The following is a 21,460-nucleotide window of genomic DNA, read 5'->3' on the forward strand; positions in this document are numbered from 1 at the left end:
CTAGCTTCTGAGCATACCTCTTTTGCTAGTTTCCAGCTCTCCTTCCTTCCCCTTTTATTCGTTGTTGGGGTGTCAGGCAGATTGTTGTCGCCCCCCCGGAAAATGAGTTCTGAGAAGCAGGTGTACCCTGTCCTCCTCATTCTCGGTAAATGTCCCATCTTCCTTTTTCAAGCAGACAGAGGATATTCCCCCGTCTTTAGCTACAGCCTTGTACAGCCTGGTTGCGTCTGTGATCTGGTCAATCCCTTCACAGAATTCCCTGAAGAACCTTTTTTCGCACACGTGTGTTGGCTTCATTTGAGAAGACAAGAGGTCGCACTAGGCGACGAAGTCGTATGCGAGTCTTATAAGCTGTTTATAGCAAAACAGTCAGGAAATGGTGATAACATAACAAACAGAGAGGATGGAAACTGCCCTGACATTAATATTCAGATTTCGTGTGTCAGCTGGCATCTTCCGGGTAAAGTGGTCTCTACCTCGGTAGACGATAGCTTCGTACATGCTCGGGTTTAGAAGGAGTTTCGAGCTGCGGAGAATTTATTGAGGGATGGGATGGAGAGATGGTGATTTATTTATTTATTTAATTAACGGACAACAAACAGAAAGAATTCCAATTAATTATTGTCCTCAGGAGGAGGAGAAAACAAAAAACTTATCCTACGTTTAAAACTACTTAAAGTAGGGAAGCTAAAAGGACCAAGCTGTTTTGCATTATAATTTCGGCAAAGCCTGGGAATCGGGGAATGAAAATAGACTTCGGGCTCTGCGAAGGGCACGTTGAAAATATCTGCGTTACGTGTGTTATAAGACACAGGACGGTAGGTGATCTCGTCAGCGGCGGAGCAGTCCATCAGACCCGAGGAAAGTTTAAAGAATGTGCATAGATCCAGATAGGATCTACGCTGTTGTAGGAAGGGAAGGTTTAGAGAGCGGAGGCGGGAGGGATAATCCACACGAGGGAAGTTTTACTTAAAGAAGAGAGAACGGGTGAATTTACGTTGCACATTTTCAAGGGCAAGACAATCACAGTTACGAGTGGATGACCAGATCACGGAGCAATACTCGAGGGTATTCCTCACAAGGTAATTGAAGAGAGCGAAGGAGGGTTGGATGGACTCAAAAGTAGAGGAGGAGCGAAGAATAACGCCTGACAATTTTGGTGCTTGATTGATGACATCGAGGCAATGGATGTCAAAGCGGAGCTTATTGTCGAAAGTGACCTCGAGGTCTTGAGTGGAATTTAAGCAGGATAAGGAATGTTCGTCAAGCGAGCAGGAGAAAGAAGTGGGTGAGGACTTTAGGGAGTAGCACATAGAGTGACACTTTCTGACGTTTAGCGCTAAACCATTAGTCGAGCACCAACGAACCAGAGTGTCCAGGTTATTCTGAAAGGAAACACAGTCCATAGGCAACGATATAGCGGAAAACAGCTTAAGGTCGTCTGCATAGAGCAAACAGGGACAAGTAAGGAGGGGAGGAAGGTCGTTAATAAAAAATAAAAATAGCAAAGGACCCAGAATAGACCCCTGTGGGACGCCAGAAGAGGGGGAGAAGGAGCGGGAAGTACAGCCGTCAAAAGAGACGCGGCAGAATCGGTTGGAAAGGTAAGAGGCGAGCCATAAAACAAGTGGCATGGGAACGTTTAGGGACGAGAGTTTGGATAGAAGTATCTTGTGATTTACAGTGTCGAAGGCTTTCGCGAAGTCAGTGTAAATAGTATGCACTTCTTGCCATGAATTTAGACATTTGGCGACAAAGTTGGTAAAGTCAAGCAGGTTGGAGGCAGTGGACCTACGTTTAACGAAGCCGTGCTGTTCTTTCACTATGTGTTGGCCAAAGTGGGCGGACAACCAGTCGCTGACATATCTTTCCAGGATTTTGGAACAGGAGGAGAGGAGGGACATGGGACGGTAATTCTCGGCAAGCGAACGATCGCCACTTTTGTGAATGGGGATAATGAGAGCCTCTTTCCACAAGCTGGGAAAATGATTCTCTTCAAGGCTTTTGTTGAATATAAGAGTGAGGGGAAGGGAGATGGACTTACCAGTTTTGAGCAAAAAGAGGTTTGGAAGACCATCGTAGCCAGGTCCGACCTTGGCATCAAGTTCGCCAATGAGGTATTCGACAAGGATAGGGATAAGAAGGGGAATGGTAGGCGATGCGGGGTAGGCTACATCTACTATCGGGAGGGATTCGGAGGAAGGGGGAGGAACATAGACTGACGAAAAGTAGCGGCAGAGTAAATCACAAGATAGTTGGGGGGAGTTAGCTGAGAAGCCAGAGAATTTAATGGACGGAGGGGATAACTGGGCAGGGCAGCGGGAGTTGCGAATGTGGGACCAGAAAGGTTTCAGATTTCCGCGCTTTAGTGAGTCTTCCAGGCTGGACAAATATTCGTGTCTGGACTTACGTATTAAGGATTTGACCGAGGAACGAAGGGACTTGAAAAAAACTAAGTCAGCAACGTTTCTAGAAGACAGGAACTTCTTTCTCGCAGTCTGTTTTTGATGTAGTTTTTTGTGAATTTCAGTGGTGAACCAGACGGGGTAAGAGCGTAAGCATTTAGGAGAGGAGGGAACGTAACAAGGAAGAAGATCAGATAAAATGGTAAAATGGTGATGGTGGTTTTAACAACGTAAACAATGTTGGAAGGGTGTTTCAGTATAAGGGGAAAAGAGGGTGACTGACAAAAATAATTCTTGTGGGATTCCTGCTGCAGGTTGGTATGGATCTGACAAAGAGTCGGAAATATGAACGTGTGATTGTCGGTTGGAGATGTACTTTAGGATTAATCTGCAAAGGTAAGGGGAAGGGAGGATTGGGGTGTAATTTAAAGAAATTGGATAACCTATAGGGTAGATTCGAATTACTTCTGTATACCGAGGAGGCATGCGGCGGTAGGGATGCTGTTGTTAAGATTGGAGCATATGTTGGTTTTAACGATAAGGTAGTTGTGGGAGGTGTGACGAGCTCGTTTCTTTGCAAATTGGAAGGGTGCGAAATGTAGGATAGGATGATATCATGGAGGACATGTTCAAAGATTTTGAAAGTGGTATTAAGGAGTGAAACAGGACGATAGCTGCTTGGAGAAGCAGAGGGTGGCTATTTCTTAAGAGTTTAACAATGTGACAAATGGGATAAGAAGGGGCAACAGGACTTAACGCTCTTCTTCATAACGATAATGAGGATCTGATCTTGATCGGTTGATTTTCAATTGTTATGGGAGTGATTTATGGATTGTGGGTAGTGACGGCTAGAAAGGGGAGAACAGACTTTAGTTTTGTGATTTGGTGGGAGGATGCACAGGGGATGTGTTGGCGTACGAGTGTGCGAGTGTCAGGGTTAGAATTGTGGAGAGCGGTGGGGTAGGCTGTAAGGAAAGTTCTTGCGATATTTTCTGCATATTCTTTGCAGGAAGGAGCTGCCTAACCAGTGTTTGCCTAATCGGCGAAACGTACGCCGTAGTCGGCTGCACGTGTCTCAGCTCATTAGATTGGATTTTAGATCAGATGCGCCGTGTAAGAAAATACATGCAGGATTTGAGGTGGCTGAACTGCGAGGAGTACCTGTGGCGATGAAGTTGGCGACGCAGGGTGGCTTGCTCCTTGATGAAGTTACGGGTTTGAGGGGTGCGAAGCGTGATTATTCCTTGAGAGTTCAAGTATATTGATAGATGTTGTAGGGATGGTTTGGCGGTATACTTTCTGACTGATCTCTGCCTAGTTGTATATTTGGCTGGGGACGGGATGACGGGGAGGATGACGTTGGACAATTTGTCCACAGATCGCTGGCTGATGAGGTTCCAGTTAGTAGCAGCGTAGTGAGGAAGGAGTTTGAGCTGAGTTTTGGGAAGTCAGTCTGTGGTGTTTGTGATCTCTCAGGTCTGGGATAGTTGGAAGATCTAGGGTAGCAGTGGTGCCACAGGACTGGGTCAGGAGGTTGATGCTAACTTGGAAGAGTTTAATGTTAAGGGTTATTTGGAGAGAGAGGAAGTTTAGGGCATACCAGTTGGTCAACCTGATGCTGTTTGGGTTCATGGCAACATTGTAGCGTTAACAATATTTGGCGTCTAAGTCGCTTTCTAGAACGAGGGAGGAGCATTTATTTTGGGTGATTGAGAGGGTCCTGAGATACTGGGCAAAAGGGCGTAATCTTCTTTTTCTTCAGCCTTTGTCCCGTTCACAAGCGGGGTCGGCTCGTCGTGATCGGTTTCGCCATTTGGCTCTATCGAATGCCTGATCTGGGTGCAATCTCGAGGCTTTCAAATCGCCATCCAGCGTATCAAGCCAGGCAAAAGGGCGTAATATCATCAGGTTAGCAGAGTTGAGGCTCGCTAGGCATATAATGGATGAGTGAGTGAAGTTGGAGACGACGGTTCGATCAAGGGAACGTACGATTGTGGTGGGAACGCAAATTTGCAGGGCGTGAAGGGAATTTCTATCAAGATGACGGTTCCTCCATCATCATCAGCTATTCAGTCGGAGCGGAATGTAGTGCAATTGGGGATGTAATTAAGTTTGGTTTTGTTGAGGAAGAGGAAATCAGGTTTTTGTGAGGAGAGGAAGTTGGGTAATTCATGACGCCAGCAATATCACCTTAGCAGCATTATGCGCGGAGACCTGATAGAGGTAGGATAGTAACCTCAAGCGTTTCCTCGTTGGAAGGAAAAGAAAAAGGAAGTTGTATGTGGGGGGAAGGAACTGGTTTGGGGGGACGAGTTGAAGAGGGTTTGGATTTTGGCGTTTAAGATCCGGGGACGAGAAGCTCGCGATAGTTGTAGAGGACAGTTGGTTGGATTGGGGTTTGGGAATAGAGAAGGTTTGAGATGTTTTGGGTTGAGGGGCGGGTTTGGTGAGGAAATGGGGCTTGGCTTCGTAGGAGGAGCGGATTAAGTTTGGTGAACGTGGGCTTGCAATGAATTCCAATGATTTGTCATTCAGCAGTACCTTAGCAGGGACACCTGACGGAGGAAGCATAGTAACCTTAAGCATTTTTCCTTTATAAAAGAAAAGATTTTGTATGTGGGGAGGAAATGGGCGGCAAGTCGGAAGGTAGAAGTGATGAAGAGGGTTTTTATTTCTGCGTTTAGGTCAGAGGAGGCCTGGGGACGAGAATGTTTCTCGTGGTGGCTTCATATATGATAATAGTGGGTGTCTCGGGATAGGGGTACAGAAAGATGCGTTGACGGACTGTCCAGATGACTCAAGTTGCTAGAGCGCTGAGCTGTCGTAGCGGAAGGTTCATTTGTAATCGTGATTGGATCCCGGATACCAGTCGGGTCAGCTGTGAATAAGTACCTGAGTCAAATGAAGGTAATAATCTTGGGCGAGCGCAATGCTAATCACATGGCCTCCTACAGTGTACTGTAGTGTACCGTTACGGTATTGAATGAAGTGCTATAACACAGTTCAAGGCCCTGATCCAATATGGATTGTTGCACCAACGATTATTATTATTGGACCGCCATCAGAATTGCCCTTTTCTCGGGTGCTGCGCAGGCTGTCGGCCAAGTTCCGAATGAGCGTCATAAGATCTGACTGATTGTGGAAGCGGATTGATGAACGGAAGAAGTTGAAGGCTCCACTGACTGCTGCGAGTGATGGCTGGTGTGACGTGGTAGAACTCTGATATCGAGCGAAATCCAAAGGAGTTCATGGAGGGGAAGCCGTGTCAAGCGAGAATTTGTTATTGCACTGGTCAGGGAAGAGGAAGATGCCGCAGATCGCAATGATTGCAGAATTGTATACCACATCACCAAAGGAGTTGTGTGAGGTCGGAAATCTTTCGATGGTCCTGTGAAGGACGTTAACGGTCGACTTCTCATCCACGATGATGGACAATTGAAGAGTTGGAAAGAACACTTCACCATGGTTCTCAACCATATTACATCCGGTAAGGTTCCTCCTTTTGTGGATGAAATGGCTAGTCACCGTAACATGCAGGTACGGACTGTACTTCAGGTAGAAGAGAAGTCATCTTGCTTCAAACACCTCGACTTCGCTAATGGAATCTGTTTGCTTTCTCACCGGCTTTGGATTTGGAAAGAGAGGCAAGTAGAGTTGGACTGACATTAATGGCCAGAGCTTCGAAGGCATCAATCAATTTGTATATCTAGGAAATGTGGTTTCTGCTGACGCATTAATAGCGCTAGATCCGCTTTCGCTATCCTGTCCAAAATCTGGAAATGCAGTTATCTCAACTCTAAGATCAAGTTGAGATTGTTCGGTGCTAGTGTTCTTTCTTCCTTCTTATTTAAAAGGTCCAAGTTTTCGTCAATACCTGTCTGCGTCGTATCATCGGAGTACGCTGGCCTGACACTATTTCAAAGGAAGAACTTGACTAGCACATCGGCTTGGCACTCGCGATGTGATAAGATGACTGAAGTAGCAGAGGATAGGTCACACATTGGGGAGGGGCGACAATTGCACTGCAGGCTTTGCTATGCGCTGAAATCCACTCTGTCAAGATGCCTGGTGAGTGAGTCACTCAAGGACACTTGGAGTAGAACAGTAGAGGAGGAGTGCGAACGTCTCGGGAAGTCGTGAGGTGAGCTGAAGCGCATTTGCATTTCCGGCAACCGCGATTGATGGCACGTAGGTGTAGTTGACGCGCTATACCCCACCAAGAAGTGAAGGGCAACTATTTACATAACGAATTTGCGATAGTAAAAATCTTAAAGATTGGGCATTTTATAATACAACGAAGAAGAGATGTCAAGGATATGTAGGAGCCCTACATTTCATGCCTTAAGAACAGCTGAGACCTGAATGAGGAATAGGGCGATGATGCCGTCCGTCATGCACTTTCCTCCCTTAATCACGGCTCCGTGTCCTATGAATTTTCGGCACCACATATTCCGTCGGCTCTTCGTTATGATATTCTTCCCTATTCCATGTAGTCATACTTCGATACAGTTTCAAATTTTTCTATTTTTAATTAGGTTTTGCGAAGGCGGTCCCAGTGCATGTTTTCAAGCTTGGCCAGCATGGAAGCGTGAGGGGACCTGTCGACAGAACCATTCAGTGGAACTTCGCATAGATGTTGGTGGACCTACATTGTCAACTTTTTTGATTTTTGAAATAACTTTGTCACTGTGCTTGACCATAGTCAATTCAGATGGTCTTTCTGGGAACCATAACGTTGAGGTTCATTGTAGTTTTTTGGCAGATGGCTATGGTCACGCTATTAGCAGCCATATCAATAAGGTTGCACCCATCAAGCTGTTTTGGGGAACTATGTTCCCCAATAATTCAGAATGCGTTTCTGAATTTTTAAAACTTTATCTAACCAATATATCAATTATGAATTTGATTATCGCTTGCCAAGATTGGTTTGAACATCGAAGTCGATGGTAAACGTCCAAAAGGTCGACCAAAGCAACGGTGGCTTGATACACTGGGTGGGCATTCAAAAGCCTCGAAATTGTATCTCGATTAGGCATTTGATAAAATAAAATGGCGAAACCAATCACGACGATCCGAACCCTTTTGTGAACGGAACAAAGGCTGAAGAAAAAGAAAGAATTTGATCACAGCTCACTATAATGAATTCTAATGCAAAAATGATTGGAATTTGACGAGATAAAACTTAACTTGGCCTTCTCTGGCAGGCGGACGAGACTTGAGTTCCTGTGAGACAGTTGACAAATGTCGTTATTGACTTTTTTACCTCAGCCTCATGTCAGGCGGTCAGTTGCTCTCTGCGGCCATTCAATGCAGCAATGGATTCGAATCCACAATGGCGCCCAGGTTCGCGCCTCGATGTGCCGCCAGATCACTCCGCCACCAGCTGAAATCCCGCGGATTCAGCGAAGCAAACCCTCCGCGTGGTCCCGCCAATGGGGGGTCACCGGGCGAATCTGAAGCTTCGCGGGCGCTTTGTCGAAGCGACCACCAGTTCGTCGAAGGCTTTCACCCTCGATAAGGAGAATCACTTGGGCCGTCGAGTTTGAACGAGGGTTCGTCTCGTTCCAGCACATTAGAGGAGCCCTTGTATGGCGTCCACACGTCTACATGGACGGCCAGAAGTATTTATCAGTGACTAACCGGTTCATCGTCCTGATGCTTCGGTGCGCAAGATCGTGTATTGAGTGGAATATTTCGCTGCGAAATTCGGCTGGAATGAATGGCCTAATCTGGCTCTGTCGGGCTTTTGTCTAAGCGCGAAAATAAGGGGCCTGCGGTCCGTGAACATGATGAACGGGCTGTCCTCAAAGGAGAAACGGAAGTATTTTATAGCGAGGTAAGCGGCGAGTAGGGGCTGTGGTTGCGTTGAGCTGGGATGAGCTGCTTTGAAAAGAAACTCAACGGTTGCCAGATTTGATTCACCCGTTGGTGAACAGCGGTGCCTACCACTGTATCTGAGGCATCGACGAACACAGCTAGGGGTGAATCTAGCTGAGGCAATGGCATCAATTTTGCTTCAACAAGCTGTTTTTTGACTGACTCAAACGCATGGTTGGCCTCAGTGAACTACGCTTCCTTTCGGGAATGTTTAGTTTTGGACCGAGACAAGTAGGTGCTCAGGATGGCTTGGTGACGAACGGCCTTGGGCAAGAAACGATTCAAGTTTAACATGCCCAAGAACCTTCGCAGATCCTTCACGGTGGTTGGTAGTTAAACTCTTAATTGGCTCAACCTTGTCCGGGTCAAGTTGAATACCGTCAGGGGTTATTAAGTGGCCGAAAAATTTTACCTGCCTTTGGAGGAATCTGCATTTCTCAACGTTTAGGACAAGTTCGGTCTCAAGGAATCGTTGAAAAATGCGTTCGAGATGTTTCAAATGCTCAGATTCTGAAGAGAAAACGACCACAACATCGTCCATGTAGACGAAACAAAAGTTCAAGTTTCGTTAGACAGAGTGGATGAACCTGTGGAAAGTCTGTATAAGGGCAAAATCCACATTCAGACGCCTATAATCTCCACATGGCCGCCATACGCCGTTTGGCTTAGGGATGAAATGAGGTGGAGAGGACCAACAGCTATTGGATGGTCTGCAGATACCTTGTTTCATTAAGTTTTCAAACCTTTTCTTCGCAACAACAAACTTCTAAGGTGAAAGTGGACGTACTTTTGGGAGTGTTGATATGGTGTTGCACATCGTGCTTAACCGGCTGGGAGAAACTACTTTCCGTAGAAATCTTGCCAGACTTTCTGAGTGTTAGAGAATGCGGTGGTCGTCAACGTCCTCGAAAATTATCGAAAGGGCGTGATTTTGACAGGTAGAAATTTTCACTGACGTCTGTAATGAGGTTGCGGGGTCTATCAAAGCCTTGTTCAGCAGGTCCACCAGCAGCCCATAGTGACATAGGATGTCTGCGCCTAATATGGGACTGCTAATTTGCGCCAGAACGAAACGCCACGAAAATGTTCGGTGCAGTTCAAGACTCGGGTACTTTGTCGGCCGTGGCGGGCAACACATCTAGCGTTCCCGAGTCCGGGCAGCCCATGGTGGCGCGGGTGTCCTCCGGGAGTCATTACAGCCAGAGAAACTGTAGCATTTCAGAGCCGACCTTATCCTCACCCAGTTGCTTCCTTGCTCGACGCAATTGGCTGGGGGTACGGCCGCCTAGTGTTAGCTTATTTAGCAAGTGATTAATTCCAGTTGGCGGAAGCACGCAGCCAAAAGGGAGACTGTGGCCCAACTGAATTTGCATCCCCCGACGCAAGAATTTCCACAGCTACGTGGAAAACGGTCTGACAGAGACCAGCGGGAGCAAATGTCAAGCAAAAAAAGACCAAGAAACTGCCGCCGATCGAAGCTGAATTTAAAATAGGAAATAAGGGGCTGTCCTTGTTGAGTTGTTTGTTGCTTCCGGGCTTTCCGCTGCTGTTCTCTGCGATCATTGAATGTAGCGCTGGAAGAGAATCCACAATGGCGCCCAGGTTCCCGTCTCCGATGTGCCGCCACACTGTTGTTAGTGATGTACCTACCAGCCGGGTCCAAAGACCACCAAAGGGAGTCATAAACATGAAATGAAATGGCGCTCAATAGGAGGGCTGGAACCACCACCTTCATAACTCTTTTCAATAGTCAGTCGAACAGAGCTTGGAATCGATAATTCCGAATAATTCACGAGGAGATTATGTACACACTAGAAGGATCTATCATCCCTTAATGTATTCGCTCGAATTATTAGATCTCCCAACTATGGGTCCATAAGTCTCCAATTTCAAGGCCACAACATTCCATCTTCTGAGCACATAATCCATCAAGGGTAAGTGTTTTCGTCGACCGCTATGGTCACTTGAAACACTCCAATTACACAAAATCCTAGATAAATATTTTTTAGCACATAAACGTAATTGCACCAATCCGTCGTCCTCCACCCCAAAACAATCCATTCTCCAATTTTCCGCTCCCATCATCCACTAAACATGGCCAGGAAGAATTGTTGATTTCTTGAATGCGATCACGTTTCATTTATTGTCGACTTGAACGTGATGTCCTTCGTCACAATTCCTGAACAATCACTTCGATGAGGAAAGTTTTTATGAGAGAGTTGTGTGCAAGGAACTTTTTCTTGCGTCCACCATTTCATCCATTCAGTGGACATTTCAACTTCCTGCGAATTGTCTGGGTAAGTGGTTGATGGGGTGCTTGAGTCCGTTCACCTTTTCCGGTGGCACTGAATTACGTGACTATTTGGTGTTAGAGTCCTTGCTCGGAATTAGATAGTATAAATGTGGTGTCTTTGGTAATGAGTGTTTTTGTAGATTGAAATGAAGGACAATGGGTTGTCTTAAGCCCGTGTCCTGAAGAATAGTTGGAATTGTGTGTGCACGGCGGGTGGAAATTAATGAGGGAAAATTGTTAATTAGCAATTACCTGCATTTTTATTGCGCTCCTTGTTTAGTTTTTTCATCCCCAGTGTTCTTGCTCTTGTTAATTGGATTCAATAAACGGAAACAGGATATTCTGGAATTGAATGGAAAAGAAATCAAGAATTAATCCATTGTACATGTACTTCCGCCGACAATTCTATATTATCCTTAAAAACTATGGGGAAGAAAGAGTGACACTTTACAAACTTCCCTACTCGAGTTTTTCATCCCTTTCAGCGTTTACTCTGCTGTTTGTCAGTTGGCAAACTTTATGTGGGTCGAGTGTCCGTAATATTTCATATCCACACTCCTGAGGCAGCCACAAAAAAACTTGATTGGATGAAGGCCCTTGGTTTCAGGACGAACGTGATATTTTATAATAATGGACTGATTTTGAAGGCACGTAGGAAAAGTGGAGCTCAAAATTCACAAATCGACGGAGTTTCCTGACAGGTCACGTTTGAAGTTGTTGCAATGAAGTACTCCCGCCAAGGGAGTATCGGATATCAACTTCAGCTATAGCAGGAATACGGTGACAAAAAATTTACTTCCGTTTAAAAAGCGTTTTTATCCCTGAATGTATTGAAATGTTTATGCCTTTTACGAGATAATGTTACGCTTGAAGTTCCAACAAGTTCTGCTAAAAGGATATTCCAGGCATCACTCCAGCACTTTGCAACGGACCAGTGCGAATATTTTATGTGAAATGTGAGACTTGGTCCCAGCTATATCTGCCAGAGTTTCAAATTTCGAAAGAATGACTTCTTGGATTCCGTCCATGTCAAGATACTACTCGTGCAAATCACAGACGCGAGTGTTAGCGGTCTACCTTAATCCAAATCCTATTTCCTTTACGCTCATGCACCTCGAGGCCGCGGGTATTGAATGACAAACTCAGCAGTCAGCAGAGTAGATTTCATGAAAAATTGAAAATGTAGCAAAAGAATTAAATATTTATGTGAAAATCAGATAAAGCATGTCCTACTTTTCCTTTTCATCTTCGCGCCAGTGTGGAGCGTGCATACGATTATTGATTTACCTCACAAACGCGGACCAGGAAAGAAGCAGTCCAGAATGAAGGAGAACCTTTTACATAAAACAAGGAAGGGCCAACGACCGCCTGGAGGACATTACATTCTAACTTATTATATCTTTGAAATTAAGATGAAATTCAAATAATCTGGACTGATGATGAGCAACACGAGCGGATTCTTGGATTTCTGTTTTTACCAATTAAGTGCGCCAAAGTCACTTGTTGTGAAGTAGCCGTCACCGTTGTCATTGGATATGGAAGACAAGTCACAACTTTTATAGCTTCAAAGGATAAAAGTTAAATTAAATTTTTAATTAAGATACAGCTAAAGGATGTTTTGTCCTCGTAAGAGGGAAAGACTTGGAAATCGGAGAAGTATCATTTCGGAAGAAAAAGGAGATTGGTGGAAGCTTTTCCACTTTCAATTAAGAAAGATCTGATTGCACGTGATAAAAAATATTGAGAAAATTTAGATACTTTGAGACCAACGTCAACCAGTCAGGGAAAGGAGTCAATATAATGAAAAGGTAAACTTGAAGGAGTAATATGGTCCATTGAGTCAGTGACCGCACGGGTAAAAAATCGGTCTTCCTTCTGATTTAGGTAAGAGCTCCAATCAGTTTGGCACATGAAGTCAAAGGGCAAGAGGACCAAGGATCAAACCTCCCGTCAAACGCGTCCCGAGATGAGATAGAGGTCAATTTACCTACAGATGTACTTGAAGATATACTAGTCGCAAAGAGCAGGTTAGCGGACATTTACACGTCGACTGTGGGAAGGAAAACAAGAATAGAAAACCGAAAAGCTGCTGATATGGGGTGACTGGTTAACTACATAAAATTAGACGAGCCTTCTGACTCTTACGACATCCTGGTCATCCATCCTTGTATCAGTTGCTGACGTAAGTTAACGGAGTAACCATTCGTATCGCCTTATAAAGGGACTCAAATCCGTACGTCTGTGCGACATCCATATTTCGCTGCTCGTGGACAATTTGGCAACCTATATAAGTCTCCGGTTTGCCCATTGAATTTAACATTTCCCGCGGGTATCAGAACCCAACCCTCCACTTTGTTACAATCTCTGACGGGTGAACTGCAGTTTAGTGCTGGTGGCACGCCCTAAGCTAGGAGATACATGTGAATTAATCTAGCTTACTGAGGAGGTGTAGAGGAGAAACTACAAATATCAGAAAGCTGCCTATTGTTTGGTAGGTGGGTATTTTAAACAGGGGAGAGGACGGTTGAAGACAAACTTCCTATGGTATACAAGGACAAAAAAAATGTCAGCTTTTACGGCAGTGGAACGTCAGTTCTTGAATTTACAGTAAATACTTACACAAAATTATAGTTGAACGAAAGAAATTGCCATTGGGGAACGTGAAGAATACTGGCGCTTCCCTGCTGCAGATAATCCAGCAGGTGTCAATATTTTCCGCATTTCCATAAAGAGGAAAGGGGGAGAATGAACCAGGAATTCCTTCAGATAAAGCCCTGAATTGCTAGGTGTGTCACCTAGATCTACATAGACAAATACCACACCAGATATTGATAGTCGCAGGGGCTGTACTCAGCACAGCCGGAATGTACATCCCCCTTTTGCATGTATGAGGACCCTCGCCTTTAATTTGACGTAGAATAACTCACGGTATGCGTGAGCGTTCACAGTTCCCACCTTTCCACCAAATTTGGTGTCAATCGCTATAACCGTCTCCGAGGAAAATGCGTGTGACAGATAGACAAACTGCTGTCTATAGGGAAGCCGGAAGAACCTCAAGCTCGCCATCCAGCGGAGTAACAGGGAATGTTTTAAGGAGCTCTGTTTGGAAGCGGACATAAAGCCGTGAGGTAACGCCTTAGAAATCGAAACAGAGCGATTCAGAGGCCAATCATCTCCGCAGATCACGTGCCTTTGCTTTTGATGAAATTAATCCAAGAGTTAGTTCCCCAGCACGGCAATGTATTTTCACATTCCAGCGCCCCGTTAATGTTACGCCGATTCCATCAGTCACCAGGGACGAGCTGCTGGAGATCTGCAGTCGGATAGGCAAGAACAAAGTCCCGGGTCTGGACGGCATACCTAATAAGGTCCCCAAACTTGCCGTTAAATGAAGAACGGATATGTTCGCGGAGCTGTTCGAAACGTGCATGTCCGAGGGTATCTTTCTGCACCATGGAAGGGGCAGAAGCTAGTGCTACTGCCTAAGGTTTGTGAACTTCCAGGGGAACCGTCCGCCTATAGACGCATATGTCTTTTAGACACGATTGGGAAAATGTTGGAATGGGTTATTTATAGTAGATTACTGCCAGTCGTCGAGAGCCAAGGGGGCCTTTCAGATTGGCAGTATGGGTTTCGCAAAGCCAAATCAACTATTGATTGCTTCAAAATGGTTACTAACGTGGGCGAAAATGTAATTCACGGAAGGGGTTGTACCAGCAAATATTGTGTGTTAGTGACGCTGGATGTGAGGAATGCATTCAACTCGGCCAATTGGAACCCTATACCACCTACCTCGCCGCTATTATCAGTAGCTACTTTCAAGTGCAGACACTTTGGTATAATACCGACGATGGACCCAAGGAGTACATTGTCTCCGCGGGTGTTCCACAGGGCTTTGTACCGGGCCCACTACTATGGAACATCATGTATAATGATGTGCTTAACCTTCCGGTTCCGGAGAGGTCATGGTGGCGGTTCACGCTGGCAATATACCACTGGCTGTGGTAGCAAAGCATCTCGAGAATAGTTTTGTACTGATGAAGGGGGTAAGTTGCTCCTGAAATATATATATACACTATAAAATAAAATTGTGTGGAGTGAGCTACTGGTCTATCAATTTCATCTCGAGAATGCTGAGTTGTACTCAAGCGAAGCAATCAGTGTTGTTAAGGCTTGGTTGCATTAGAACGGGGAATTGTATCATCACTTTCAAGTCGGTCATCAAATACTTGGGAGTGATGATAGACGGAGACTTCAATTGCGAAAAAGCATCCACCACGAGTATGGCTCTGGCAAGGATGATGCCGAATGTAGAAGGGCCGCGGGAGAGATCGATAAGCAGATGGCAATAGCGATGGGATCAGTCAAAAAAGGGTCGTTGGACTTACAGATTGATCTCTTCTATCGAGGAGTGGCTGGAAAAAAAGCATGGGAATAATCAATCCAGTTTCTTCCCGGACGTGGGGGATACCGTCAGTTCCTGCACCGGTTTAAATTGGACACCTCACCTAATTGTCGAAACTGCGACGGGGTCCCAGAGGACCCAGCGCACCTATTCTTCCAATGTCCTAGGTTCGTGGAAGAAAGGAGGAACTTTGAGGAAACTCTTGGTGAAGTGCTATCACCGGAAAATTTTGTCCGGAAAATGGTAGCTTCTCAGGAAGATTGGGGTGCGATCAATTCCATGATCGCTGTGATCCAGGAGAAACTGCGAAAAGCAGAAGAAGTGAGGAAGCCGCCCCGCCCCGTGATGTAATACCAAAAGATGGTTCAACGGGGTAGGGAGGAGTCGGGGGTGGTTTTAGTGGATAAAAATCCCACACTCTGGCGTGCGTTTTTTGAAGATTTTCATCTCCTTAAAAAAAAAGAAGACGGACAGCTGGACTGAATACAGATGGACAGAAGGATAGGCAAACATTCAATAAATTTTTAAGGTTTTATTTCACACAAAAGCTTAAAAAGAATCAAACTTACTAAATTTGTGTTTGGCTGTTTTTGGCCATAGACGATAGTGTGTTTTTGGCATCATAGGCTAAGTGCCTGCCATCAGTCCTGTTGGTGTACTTCGGGTGTCCTTCGGGTATCAGGTCCTGTTTGGACTGTTAATCTGTCGGGTCCCAAGAACAAACAAACAAGAACAGCAACAGGACCTGGAAACAAAATTGTCCCAGTATGGTTGCCTCTATGAACTTCGACATCAGGACCCAGGCTCTCGGCCTCGAGGACCTATCTTCGAAGAAGATCGTAAAGCGGACTGACTGATCCAGTATCATAAATTTTGCTAAAACGAATCCATGGCTCTTGGACCAGAAATATATACGCACAGTCCTGCAACTTTGCCAGACTTGCTGCCAGTAGATAACAAGAGGCTTCGGCATACCGCAGGTTAATTTGGCACACCTTCATGTTTGCAGATGTAAGTGTAGTCTAATGTGAAAACCATCGATTACTGAAAAGTCTGCTGCATCCAGTGTGAAACTCGCGATGCCACCAGCTTATCCTCATCTTCCGCCCAAAGTTCCGCTTTCATGCATTCGATTTTACTGGATATCGCCGCACTTGGTGGTTTAACAACGGTCATGTCCTCATTCTCAAGGAACTTCACCTTCTTTCGCAGTGTTTTTCGTTACCGTCGGCTGGAAGCCCTCTTAGTTTCACGGGGTCCAGGCTACATGGATCTGCTTCCACATACCAGCATTAAATCAGTTATGTCCATTCCACGAGCTCCCTTTCTTCCGCTTTTACTGGTAGAGTTTCTGACAGGCAAGCTTGTAGTCCCTTCTCCTTTGCGACTAAAGTTTCCTTCTGCCGAGGCTTCCTCTCCCGGGGAGTTAGGCAACAGTGCCACCGACACGCCGGCCGTGGTCAGGTTTTCAGTTCCTCTCAAAATCGCTGGCTCCTTCCCTACTTGGCTGTTAAAATCCCCAAGTATGATTTTGATACCATATCTGGGACAGGCTTCGAGGGTTCGTTGTACTGCCTTGTAGAAGGTATCCTTCTCCGACTCTGCAGTCTCCTCTGTAGGGGCGTAAACGTTAATGAGGCTTATATTTCTAAATTTGCCTCGCAAGCGCAGAGTGCATAGCCGTTCGCTTATATTTTAAAAGACGATAACAGCAGGTTTCATTTTTTGGCTGACTAAGAAACCTACTCCGAGCACTTGGTTTACTGGATGGCCACTATAATATATGGTGTAGTGGCTCTTCTCCAGGAAACCGGTCCCTGTTCAACGCATCTCCTGTAACGCTGTTACATCAGCCCTATATTGGGACAAAGTATCGGCTAGCTGCTTATCAGCTTCATCTCTGTACAGGGAGCGCACGTTCCATGCGCAAATCGTTCATCCGGTATCGTTGCCGGGTTCGTCGTTGTATAATCCGTCCAGTCCGAGGTTCCTGTTGTGGCTTCCTAACAAGTTGTTTTCCATGTAGGGTTGTCAGCCCTATCCAACCCCCAACCAAGGATCAGTTGATACAATTTGTCCCGTTTTTAGGCGCGGGAGACTCGCCTTCATCCTTCTCCGTCTGCAGCTTTTCTTTAAGAAAGAGCTCCCAGGAAAGTGGAGATAGGGTTTGGTGGTAGAGCTGTTGGTGTTGGTTCACCAGGCATTTCCCAGGTTTTATGCTCCATCGTGGATACCAATCCACGTTTCGCCCTGGGACCTGTACTACTCTTTGACCACTTGAAGATATACTAGTCACAAAGGGCAGGTTAGCGGAAATTTACAGGAAAACAAGAAGAGAAAACCGAAAAGCTGCTGATATGGGGTGACTGGCTAACTACATAAAATTAAACAAGCGTTCTGACTCTTACGACATCCTGGTCATCCATCCTCGTATCAGTTGCTGACGCCAGCTAACAGAGTAACCATCCGTATCGCCTGATAAACGGACTCAAATCCGTACGTCTGTGAGACATCCATATTCCACTGCTCGTGGACAATACGGCAACCCACATAAGTCTGTGGTTTGCCGATTGAATTTAACATTTCCTGCGGGTTTCAGAACCCAATCTTCCACTTTGATCCAATCTCTGACGGGTGAACTGCAGTTTAGTGCTGGTGGCACGCCCTAAACTTGGGGATACATGTGAATTAATCTAGCTTACTGAGGAGGTGTGCAGGAGAAAGTACATATGTCAGAAAGCTGCCTATTGTTTGGTAGGTGGGTGTTTCAAACAGGGGAGAGGACGGCTGAAGAAAACTTCCTTTGGTATACAGGGACAAAAAAATGTCAGCTTCTACGGCAGTGGAACAGCAGTAAACGTGAGCCTGTTCTTGAATTTACAGCAAATTCTTAGACAAAATTATAGTTGAAAGATAAAAATTGCCATTAGGGAACGTGGAGAATATTGGCACTTCCCTGTTGCAGGTAATCCAGCAGGTGCCAATATTTTGTGCGTTTCTCAATGCCAATCTAGAAGATAAATCCCTAAAGAGGAAAGAGGGAGAATGAACCAGGATTCCTTCTGGCAAAGCCGTGAATTGCTAGGCTTGCTATCTAGGTCTACATAGACAAATACCAGAGCAGATATTGACAGTTGCAGAGGCTGTACTTGGCAAAAGCAGGGAAGTAACGTACACTGTCTTTTGAAGTTGTGAAAGTATTCAATGCAAAAACCTGCATGAAGGAATCAAGTAATTCTCGAAAATCCTTGAATAATGTTGTCCCCAACTGGTAACGATGTAATTTTTGGCGTTCGGAATTAATGGACTGTGATGGACACTGTGGAAAAGTATTCCACCTGAAGTGCTTGGGTATTCTTTCATCGCTTTTGGATATTCGCGTGAAATTACCAGGTAATGTAAGATATCGTTGCAATATGTGCCACGGTCATTGATGCGATGCAACTGTTTTGTTAACTCAGATGTTGGCCATTGATTCGTCATTCAATATAGTGCCGAATAGAAATCTTCCACCTGCCCTTTCTTCCATTCAGTCCGGCCACGACGAATCAACACCAGTTCCGATTCTTTCAACGTATGCTGTGCCAAATGATCCCCATGGAATTGGTGCTATACCATACGTGCGGAGCCCACCTTCTATAACATCCCAAGGGGTCATGCGTCAAAGCATTATATCTGATTTGAGGGTTTGCTTGTCACTAAGCATACACCTTTTGCTGCGTTAAGCAGTGCCTCTTCGACAATTGTTCCTTCTGGGACATTGGATCATCGAGCTTCCGGTGAAGGGTCATCTACTGACACAGCTACTAATATCTACATATTTGATTCGCCAGTGACATTCAAAAGCGTTGCTTCAAAAGTCCCTTGCTTAAATCCCGTTTCAACTTGCTCTATACCACCGGGGCAGGAGTCTTCAAAGGAAAAGCTAGCAACAGATTATCCTGTTTTTACGTCCACACCTGATTGATCTTTACGCATCGTTATACCTACCAAGCAATTGTTTGTCTCGAGGTTTGCCTTTGACACCTTCTCGGATGACATCCTGAGCTATCTTAAAGATAAACTAGGATACTTGCCGACACCGTTTGCTTGTACTAAGTTAACGAGGGACAACTATCCTAGCCGAATCACAGCGCCATTCAAAATTACCCACCCTCATGACTTAAAGGAATTGAATCATCTGCCGTTTTGGCCTCAGTGCCACAATCATAGTAATCACATTCTCGATTTGATACTGACCAACTTTCCTGACAACCGATTCATGTCATTTCCTAGCGATTCGACTTGCCTCATCATCCCCCTCTGGAAGTTGATTTCTATGTTAATGGATTCCACATACTGCCGTTTCACAAGGCGCCCAAAGTCAACAACCACGAGGCTTATTTCTGAGCTCTGAATGGTTTTTTTTTTTAAAGCAGTTGACTGAAATGGTCAGGGAGAGCCACAGAACCCTACGACATCGCATCTGAGCTTTGAAAAGCGACGAGCTGGGACCCAACACTGTGGCTCAGTGAATTCTTTAATCGGGTTATTGAGGAAGGTAGAACACCATCTGACTGGCAAGAAAGTACCACAGTTCTAATATGGAAAGGAAGTCCAGCAGAATCTTCAAATTACCGTCCGATCCGGCTGCTTTCCTATACGGTGAAGATTTTTGAACGCATTCACGCACACCGTATTCGCGAAATCGTTGAAATAATCGTGAATCAACCCGAATTTGTCAAGAACTGGGGAACTACTGACGCAATACACGTTGCACTTCTTTACATTGCACATCTGGATCTGGAGAAAGCGTTTGACCGTCTGCCACACCAGCACATCTGGTGTGCTCTACGAAAACACTTAGTGCCAGAAGAACTCGTGCTATGCGTTCAATTACCACCTACGCACCATATAGTGCAGCCTCTTGATTTTTTTCAGATTTTTCGGTTGGGTAGTTTCTGAGAATGGGTCCATTAAAGAAATGATAACTTTCAACCCCCCTTAGTCCCCAGCTTTCCAATAAATGTCAAAACTAAGATCGGCTTCGGAAAGTACAAATCCAGACCTTTCATTTGATACACACACACCACCTGACTATATTTGGTAAAAAAAGGAACACCCCCTTTTTGCATGTATGGGGACCGCTCCGGTATGCGTGAGCGTTCACAATTCCCACCTTGCCACCAAATTTGGTGTCAATCGCTATAAACGTCTCCAAGAAAAATGGGTATGGCAGACGGACAGACAGACTGCTGCCTATAGGGAAGCCCGCAAGAACCTCAAGCTCGCCATCCAGCGAAGTAAGAGGGAATGTTTTAAGCGTTTGGAAGCGGACATAAATCCGTCGGGTAGCGCCTATAAAATCGTAACAGAATGATTCAAAGGCCGATCATCTCCGCAGATCACGTGCCCCATGCTCTTGTTGAAAATAATCCAGGGGTTATTTCCTCAGCAACAGGGGGGTACTGTCACCTTCCAGCGTCTCTTAAATATGACGTCGATTCCACCAGTCGGCACTAATGCTGGAGCTCTGCAGTCGAATAAGCGACAGCAAGCCCCGTGTTTGGACGGCATACCGAATAAGGTCCTCAAACTTACCGTCAAAGGTATGTTCGCGGAGCTGTTCAAAACGTGCATAACCGAAGGTATCTTTCCTAGACCATGGAAGCGGCAGAAGCTGGTGCCAGAGGAACCGTCCTCCTGTAGACCCATATGTCTTTTAGGCACTATTGGGAAAATGTTGGAACGTGTTATTTATAATAGATTACTGTCAGTCGTCGAGAGCCAGGGGGCTTTTCAGATAGGCAGCATGGGTTCCGTAAAGCCAGATCAACCATTGATGGCATCAAAATGATTACAGGCTTGACCGAAAATACAATCCACGGAAGGGGTTGTACCGGCAAATATTGCGTGGTAATGATCCAGGATGTGAGGAATGCATTCAACTCGGCCAGTTGAAGCCTTATACGAAAGTCTCTAGCGACGATTGGTGTTCCCGCCTACCTCGCCTCTATTATTGATAGCTACTTTCAAGTGCAGACACTCTGGTATAAAGCCGATGATGGACCCAAGGAGTAGGTTGTCTCCGCGGGTGTCCCCCAGGGCTTTGTATTGGGCCCACTACTGTGGAGCATCATGTATAATGATATACTTAACCTTCCGGTTCTGGAGGAGGCTACGGTGGTGGGTTACTTCGGCGATATAATACTGGTTGTGATCGCAAATCATCTCAAAGGTGCTGAGTTGTGCTTAAGCGAAGTAATCAGTGTTGTTAAGGCTTGGTTAGAGAGTGCTGGACTGGCACTCGCGGATGAAAAGACGGAAGCGGTCCTCATCACTAAGCGTCGCAAAAGAAATTACGCCTGCATTAGAATTGGGACTCGTATCATCATTTCCAAGACTTGGGGGGTGATGATAGACGGAAAACTCACTCACTCAATTTTCAGCAGCACATAGAACTTACTTGCGAAAAAACATCCAGCACGAGAATGGCTCTGG

General features: G+C 45.5%; 1 protein-coding gene across 1 annotated transcript in view; it reads right to left on the reverse strand.

The window, feature by feature from the left end:
- Positions 1-21,460, reverse strand: part of LOC119649216 — a 156,044-nt gene that overhangs the window by 48,707 nt on the left and 85,877 nt on the right. The window contains exon 2 of the mRNA XM_038051275.1: positions 10,828-10,917. Within this exon, the coding sequence (XP_037907203.1) occupies positions 10,828-10,833 (6 nt within the window). The 5' untranslated portion in view covers positions 10,834-10,917. The remainder of the gene's footprint in view (positions 1-10,827; positions 10,918-21,460) is intronic.

The sequence above is a fragment of the Hermetia illucens genome, chromosome 2 (genome assembly GCF_905115235.1).
Source record: "Hermetia illucens chromosome 2, iHerIll2.2.curated.20191125, whole genome shotgun sequence".
Classification (NCBI taxonomy): domain Eukaryota; kingdom Metazoa; phylum Arthropoda; class Insecta; order Diptera; family Stratiomyidae; genus Hermetia; species Hermetia illucens.